This window comes from Triticum urartu, chromosome 7, assembly GCF_003073215.2.
Source record: "Triticum urartu cultivar G1812 chromosome 7, Tu2.1, whole genome shotgun sequence".
Lineage (NCBI taxonomy): Eukaryota > Viridiplantae > Streptophyta > Magnoliopsida > Poales > Poaceae > Triticum > Triticum urartu.
In genome coordinates this window covers 683728536-683737352 of record NC_053028.1, presented here as the reverse complement: position 1 = coordinate 683737352, position 8817 = coordinate 683728536, and the positions used below count along the sequence as shown (strand labels likewise).

The 8817-nt window shown below is 40.6% G+C and overlaps 1 protein-coding gene across 1 annotated transcript; it reads right to left on the bottom strand.

The window, feature by feature from the left end:
• Positions 1-1080: 1080 nt before the first annotated feature.
• Positions 1081-4043, bottom strand: LOC125521525 (cysteine-rich receptor-like protein kinase 44). Its single transcript, XM_048686577.1, has 8 exons — positions 3582-4043; positions 3060-3475; positions 2845-2973; positions 2633-2754; positions 2334-2544; positions 1982-2219; positions 1754-1901; positions 1081-1645 (listed from the first exon to the last, which is right to left on the bottom strand). The coding sequence occupies exons 1-8, from the start codon at positions 3977-3979 to the stop codon at positions 1310-1312; spliced, it is 1998 nt and encodes a 665-aa protein (XP_048542534.1). The 5' UTR covers positions 3980-4043; the 3' UTR covers positions 1081-1309.
• Between the last annotated feature and the right edge of the window lie 4774 nt (positions 4044-8817).

Below are 8817 nucleotides of genomic sequence, written 5' to 3'. Positions count from 1 at the left end.
CGTTAAAACATACCCATGTGGGATCTAGTTTCAAAGATCTCGCCGCGAGGATTCCAATAGTGAAAACAGATCTAAATTCTGAAGTACGGTTTAAAAGATATGACTTTTAAAAAATTTAAAAACCTGAATAAATGGACATGCGCATCCATGAAATAATACGGTGTCTTGCCCATGTGACCATCCTAGTAGTACATGCCACGTCACGAATAAAGACAAAATTTAGACCACAAAACTACATGCATGCGTGTGTAAGATCGGGCGCTCGTTTCCTCTAATTAGTGCGTACGCACTTTTTAGAATTTAGGATTTAACAAACCGTAGCAACGCACCTGCATTCAGCTATTTAATTAAAAGGCTAATGTTGGACACGGTGACATGTGTTGCAGGAGCACATTTTTTTAACTCCATGCCTTCAATTGAAAAGACATTGATCCCAGATATATTTTTTCGATTCATGGATTTGCAAACAAAAGAGTGCTTAACATTTAATACAAAACATTTCACACTCTGCTAACAGACCTCAATGTCCATCTCCGCGTCCAGACGGCGAGCATTGGGAGCCGAGGACGGAGGAGGAGGCATGCAGGCGGGAAGGCGGCAAAACGGAGAGAATAGGAGGTGGAAAGACCAAACCCAAATAAATTGTGTGCACAGTTGACACCCGACGCACAAGCTTATGGAAAACGAAAATTGCTTCACGGACGACAGTCTATGCAAGACTTGCGAACGATTCCTTCTCTCCAACATTGCTCTTGCATGCACGCTCATCCTTGGCGCTGCCACGTAAGAATCGTGCAGCCATCGGCCGCACGGTGGTCGTGTGTATAGCAGCGCTGATTATCTTATCCGTGTGCGATGTCCTCGACTTCGCAGACGGATGAAGCACCTGCAGATGGTATTTTTAATTGGCCGTAGGCGATCTTTTGCAGAGCACACTGTTCAGCCTTTTCGTGTGCTATGGGGGTCTTAAAAGGCTCGATCAATACTAGTGGAATTTCCCTGCATCACAGCAATCCAACGCCAATATAGACTTTTCAATTTTCATCATACAGATCAGACAATGAAGCTCACACGACAACAAAAGCGAAAATAACCGGATTGCAGTTTCTTAGGGAGTTTTTTCACTGCTGTTTATATTGGCAGCTAAGCTACGGTCGCTTCTTGAGAAGCTGGAACCGAAAAGAACTCGACCTTAGATAAGCCCTCCAGCATTTCATGAACTCAGTACCAGCTAATCAGTAGCTGTAAATCCGAGCCAAAGAAGTGGCTTATGCCTTCACTACTCTCGTGTCACATCCTTACAATTGATTTACCTAGGATACGGCTCTGTAATTGTAACTCCATTCACAGAAATTTCCTCCCCGAACATGAAATTAGAGTTAGCTGAACCTCCGGAAGAAGATAGCAGGTTCCTCCCGTGGCTGAAGCTCCCGAAAAAGAATGCAGGTTCTTCCGGTGGCTGAAGCTCCACGTTGTCCCTGGTTAACATGAAAATGGCCGTGGATATCTCAGGCCTGTCGTCAGGGTTCAGTTGGACACACATCAGCCCGACATGTACACATCGTAGCTGTTGGTTCCGAGTATGTTGGTTGAGTTTTTGGTCCATCATTTGTGAAATTGTTCCCTTTTTCCAATGATTCCACACCTGTCAGTTTATTATTTTCAGCCTGTTAGTGGGAGCCTGAGATATGATAACATGTTTATATGCGTGCAGAAATAGACGGCACGATACTGAAATAAAATCAGCACGCACTTCAGTGATGAGATTCACAGTGTTGCTATCATCGGACCAACACTCTTTTCTCCTAGTAACGATTTGCAGGATCAATACACCATAGCTGAAAATATCAATCTTGGGTGACACACGTCGATGATACACGTACTCGGGAGCCATATAGCCTCTGCAAAGGATGTTATATGTTTAATTAATTAATACTCTGTGATTCATGGAGGTTTGATTTGGTTATGCAGGTGAGCTTACGGCGTTCCAGCAGCTCCAGATGTCATGGTATGCGTGTGCCCTTCTCCTAGCAGCCTTGCCAACCCAAAGTCAGCAATTTTCGGATCCATGTCCTCGTCAAGAAGAATGTTGTTAGGTTTCAGATCCCGATGGATAATCCTCATGCTCGAGTCCTCGTGAAGATACAACATTCCCTTTGCAATACCGAGAATGATGTTGTACTGTTGTTCCCAAGCTAGTGTGTGTCCATCTCTAGTATCTGTTCAATACAAGTACTTATGTTAGGTAGCGCTGGAAGACAAATAAAACAGGAAAATGCCCCCAAATTAGTTGGTAACCGGACAAGTTAGTGGAGAGGGGGAAAAACATCTACTGGATAGAAAGTTGTCAAGGCTCCCATTCTTGATGTATTCATAAACAAGAAGCGTATCATCCCGATGCGAGTAGAAGCCGTGTAATCGAACAAGGTTCTTGTGCTGGAGCTCTGCCAAGAGCAGCACCTCATTGTGCAGCTGATGCAAACCATGCCCAGCTGTCCCCACAAGTTTCTTCACTGCTATTTCCTTCCCATCTGGGAGAATTCCCTGAAACAGAGTTCATTTTTGAGAGAAGCAGAGTTTTCCCTTTTTAATTGCATACTAGCTACGCTACTGGCCAGCTTCTTCAACTAACCTTGTACACAGCACCAAAGCCGCCTTCTCCGAGCTTATTCCTCTGCGAGAAGTTGTCAGTTGCCTCTTCCAGCGTAGGCAAATCAAAGATGGTACACTGTGCTCTCGAAATTTTCTTGAATGCTGGTGCCAAATGGCAAGAATATATATAATGGTATCAATAAATAAAAAGGTAAAATGGTTCCAGATGTTGATCTTGAGAAGTACACTCACGGTTGTCACGCTTGGTAGCCTTAATCCTTCTCCTGGAGCGAATGAAGACAGAAACCGAAAGAATCGATATCAATACAAGGGAACAAGCGACGCCCACAGAGATCCCTGCTGCGCTAGTCTTTTTCTTCTCTGAATTGCGGACACAAGACAAGACAAACTGAAAACCAAGAAATCAAAACAGAAACCAAGAATCGTACTACGTGAGAGCGTGCTACCTGGTCCAAAGGTGTCTGGGGTAGTAGCAGATGTCGGCGAAGGTGGCGCCTCAAGCTGCAGCATGGCCTGGCCCTCGTAGAAGGGCGACACGCCATACCTCAGGCCGCACCACTCCACACGTGATGTAACCCATGGTGGTGTGGCGCCCATGTGGGTTTTAATCTGCGACAGGAGCTGCCCGAGACAGCCGCTGCACTGCGCCGGCGTCAAGAGCGGCACGCACTGCGCGAGCACGTAGATCCTGGGGTCGAACTCAACCTCACCCGTGGCGAAGTACTTCTTGGCGTTGGGGGTCGAATTGCTGCTGGCCACTGCGCGGGCAGACACGGCGCTGAGGATGGCCGTGGCCGCGGCGCTGAACCAGTCAGCCGCGACTGCCGGAACTCTCCTATTTTCCGATCTAGTTACGGCTCCACTAGTAACCCGAATTCGAAAGAAGAGATGGTTGATTTGTGGCCGGAAGAAGAACCAACTCTATCTAGTATAGTACTAAAAATATACTAGAGTGAAATTCCCGGTACCTAAGCTCGCCGACCTGCCACTGCTCGGCCTTGAGGAAGTCCAAGAACTGGCGGTTGGCGAAGCGGAGGACGCAGTCGTCCTCGTACATGGTGACGCTCGTGGTGTTGTGGCACCTCTCCCCGGCGGCACGGAACGCCACCGCCACGCAGGCGGCGCAGGACGAGGCGTTGGCGTCCCCGCGGCACAGCGCCATCGCGTAGGCCGTGCCGGCGGAGAGGGTAGCGAAGCCTGCCGCCGCGGAGGACGCGTTGGAGGGCAGCGCCGCCGCGAGGAGCTTCAGGTTCGCCTCAAATGAGCTGCTGGAGGAGCTGCCGGCGTCGCAGATGCTGTCCTCTAGCGGACGAGCTGGAGGAAGCACGAACAGGACAATGACCACGGCGAGGATGCCATAGCCCATCGCGGAGTGGGTTTCTTGCTTTTTCTTCGGCTTGTTTTTCTTCCGATAATTTTCTGGCAGCGACTACGAGCAGGACGGACAGTGACCACCAGATTTTTCATCACTTTAGCTAAAGGCAAGTCGCCTGATTTCTCATTTTGGGTCAGTCAAACATGTTGACCCTTCATTTTCTTTTTCCAAGATAACGTGCTGTTTTTTGGGTTTGGTGCTCCTATGTTGAATTTGACTTGTCAGTGTTTATGGTCAGTCGATTTTTTACTGCCTCTGACCTGTTGTTTTCTGCCCCATACTTTGGGCCTTGAGTAGCCCATGGAATAGGCAGACGCGCGTAACATGTGTGTGTGTGTGTGCTTGTGTGTGTGTGTGCGCGCTTGTGTGTGTGTGTTGTGTATGCTAGCTCGCCTGTGCGTGCGCGCTTGCTCACACATGTCTATGGCTCTATGCCCGTGTGTGTGTTCATTTGCGCGCATCTCGTATTTGTATATGAGAGAGATGTGAAAGACAATGCCATTAATATAAAATGAATTTTACTTTTTATATATTCGAGAGGCGAATTTATTTTCAGCTTTTGGTTTTCATACCTTTTATTTTTAGATTTTTTTTGTATTTTTCGCCGTTCTTTTTCCATGTTTGTTAAGTTTTTTCTTTGTGTGTTTAGATGTGTGTGTGCGCGCGCGAGTGTGCTCACGCAAATCCATCTTCAACGTATCGAGAGATGATTAATTGTTTTTTTTGGTCTGTTTTTTGCAGTTAGATAGTCGCCTGGATTTGTCACATTAGCTATATGTAAGTTCCTTGCGTTTTGAATTTGTGTCAGTCAATTTTTTATTTGTCCATTCTTTGTGTCAATATTTAGTGTTCAATTTTTTTTGTACTGTTTCTTATTTTGTCAATGCATATTGTGTGCAAATTTTGTCAATATTTGTTTTAGTTTTTCCTTCTCCTTCAATGGGTAATAACATTGCCACAAATTCAATCTTCTTCAGAAAACTTTATTATTTCAAATTTAATTTTGTTTTACTTTTATTTAATTTTGTTACTTCTTAAATGGAATACCAAGCCACTAATTCATTCTTTCTTAGAAAACTTAATTGTTTTGATTATCTTTTTTTATTATTTTCTTACTACTTAAAGTGTAATACCAATGCACTATATTCATTCTTCCTTAGGAAACTCCATTATTTTTATTTTTATTTCATTTTATTTCTTCCTAAATGGTAATACCAACCACTAATTCATTCTTTTTTAGAAAACATCATTGTCTTGATTATGTTCTAGTTTTAATTTATTTTTCATTCTTCTTACAGGGCAATAACAATGTAGTTAATTCACTCTTTCTTTGGAAATTTCATTATTTTGATTTTTGGGTAATATTTCATTTTATTTCTTCTTAAAGGGTAATACCGACGCCACTAATTCATTTTTTCATAGAAAAACTCACTAAGATTTTGTTTTAGTTTGTTTTTTTATTTATTTTCTTCTTTAACGGTAATACCAATGTCACTAATTCTTTCTTTCTTAGGAAACTTTTTTATTGTGAAACTCTTACTGCTATATGATTATTCTTGCATATTATAAAATACACAATTTTGTGTAAATTGTGTGCAAATATTGTCGTTGTTTGTTTTAGATTTTGTTTTCCATTTTCTCTTTTCTTAAAATGTAACACCAATGCCACTAATTCACTATTCCCTAGAAAATTTTATTATTATTTTTTAACTCTTATTCATTTTATTTCCTATTTAAGGGGCAATACACTAATTCAGTCTTCGTAGTAAACTTCATTTTTGTGAAAAATCCATTGCTATATGCTTATACTTGCATATTACGAAAATGCGCAATTTATGCATAAATTGTGTGTAATTTTTTTATATATTATTATTATTTTTCTTCTTCTTAAAGGGCAATACCAACACCACTATTTTGTTCTTCATTAGGAAGCTTCATTATTTGGATTTTTGTTTCTGTTTTTATTTTATTTTCTTTCTTCTTTAAGGGTAATAAGAATGCAACTAATTCATTTATTCTTAGCAAATATCCTTTTTTGCAAAACATTCACTATTATATGCTTACTCTCGCATATTATAAAAACCACAATTTCAGTGTAAATTGTGTGCAAATTTGAATATATTCTTTTCATTTCGAAGGTTAGTACTAATGCCACTATTCATTTTTTCCTGAGAAAACTTCATTATTTTGATTTTGTTTTATTTTTTTATTTTTCTTTAAGGGTAATACTGATGCCGCTGTTTCATTTCTTATTTGCAAAATTATGTTTACCAAAATTCTATATGATTCTTGCATATTATGAAAAATTCAATTTTTGTGTAAATTGTGTGCAAATTTTATTATTATTTATTTTATTTCCTTTTCATTTTCTTTCTTCTTAATGGGTAATATCAATGCCGCTAGTTCATCCTTTCTTAAGAAAAAAATTCATTTTTTTGGTGTTGCTTTTGTTTTTTATTTTCATTCTTCAAAAAGGGCAATACAAATGCCACTAATTATTCTTCCTTAGAAAACTTGTTTTCACAAAAATTCCACTATCATATGCTTATTCTTTCATATTATAAAAAGGTGTTCTTTTTGTGTAAATTGTGTGCAAATGTTTTCATTATTTTCTTGATTTCTTCTTCTTAAAGATTAATACAAATGCCAATACATTTTGTTAGAAAACATCATTACTTTTATTTTTAGAAGTAGAGATGTCATGGACCAAATACCAGTGCCACTAATCCATTCTTTCTTTGGAACTTACATTTTGCAACAACAAAAAACGCTATTATATATTCAATCTTGCATATTATAAGAAAGTGCATTTTTCTGTGTAAATTGTGTGAATATTTATTATTATTTATTTTATTTTTTATCTTTTAAGGGTGATACTAATGCTATATCTATTACTTTTTGAAAAAAATACTTTTTTCGCAAAAGTTCCACTATATTACTCCCTCTGTTCCAAAATAAGTGTCTCAAGCTTAGTGCAACTTTGTGCTAAAGCTAGTACAAAGCTGAAACGCTTATTTTGGGACGGAGAGAGTATATATATGTTTATTCTTGTACATTGTATATGTTCCACTAACCGTAACTCTCAATTTTTTAAGATTATCGGTATTACTCTTAATTCATGAAGGAATAGTCTATGCAAATTTACTACATGAGGTTGAGCTTCTGTATTCAGAATAAAAACCGCAGTGAAATCTTATAGCTAGCATGGTCGGATACGAAGCTAACTAGCCTACAACGTAGCCATCTGGAGATACCTCATCGTATTTTGCATTGTGCTTAGCACTAAGCAAATCAACTAAACTGAAGATGCGTACACTAGTAGAAAAGAGGGCTTTGGTTCAGGCCGGGTCAGCCCATTAGTCTCGGTTCAGTCCAGAACCGGGACCCATGGGGGCACTGGTCCCGGTTCGTGAGGCCAGGGGCCTGCCGGGCCTCGTGGGGGTCCAGACGAACCGGGACCAATGGGCCTAGCTCCTGGCCCACCACCATTGGTCCCGGTTGGTGGCTTGAACCGGGACCACATGCTGCCCTTTAGTCCCAGTTCATGCCATGAACCGGAACCAATGAGGTGCCTATATATACCCCTCGCCCGCGAGCAGAGCACTCCAGAGTGCTCTGTTTTTCTCTGGTCGGCGAGGGGAGGGCTTTGTGGTGGTCTGGCTCACCTCCTATGCACATGAGGTGTTTGATGAAATGCCCGAGCCACACTAGTTAAGCTTTCACCTCTCGAAGCTCGACCTCAAAGCTCCATTTTCCTCGAGATTTGTCTAGGTTTAGCGGCCCGTCACGTCCCATTCCCGTCTTCACCACCGTCGATCGCCCGCGCCGATCTTGTCGCCGGCACCACCGTGGTGAGCCTCTTGTTCTTATCTTCTTTCTGAAAGAAAAAAAATTCTTGCTTTAGATAGATACTTGTCTAATTTTCTTACTATTTTATTGCTTGTTATTATATAGTGCGATGGTTTTGGTATCCGCCCCCATCGGCCCTCGTCCTGTCTATGATTCGGATGTGGTATATATTATCTTTATAACTATTGGTTCATTTATTGTTTATGAAAACTATGCCGACCAACGTGACATAGATTTTATTTATGTAGGAGGTATGTGAACCGGAAATTCTAACCGACCCTATTGTCGAGAGGTTAAATTTAGTTGAAGAAGAAAACAATTTCTTGAAGGAAAAAATAAAAAAATTGAGGAGGAGAAGATGATATTGGAGTTGCATGTTGCAGATGTCGTCGATGATCACAAGATCAAGATGGATGCAATACGCTTGAAGATTAGAAAGATTAGAAAATATGACATTCATACCGAGGCTTGGTACCATTATGCCGTTGGATCAATTGTTACCTTGGTTGCAATTATGATCGCATTTGTTTTCGCATTGAAATGTTTTACATAGTTTCAATGTATGGTATGATTAATTAGATGCTCTGGAGAGCTATATGTTGTTAGATGAGAACTATGTATGTACTTTGGTTTTAATGTGATGATGAACTTCTATTAATTTGGTCACTTAATTATCTATTCATGATGTTCTGTAATGGTTTTTGACACACTTAATTATATATAACTTCTTCTCTATCTATTCATGATGTTCTATATATTTTCTATTTTTTCTTCTTCTCCTCTATTCCTTTCTTCTTCTCCTCTTTTTTTTCTTCTTTTTTCTTTGATCTTCTCCTCTATTCATTTCTTCTTCTCCTCTTTTTATTTCTTCTTCGTTTTCTTATGTTTTATCGGGTCTGTCGTCGTTGATATACCCCTCCTGATAACTTCAACATGAGGGGGGGGGTCGATATACCCCCTCCCCGATAATATTATTTTCC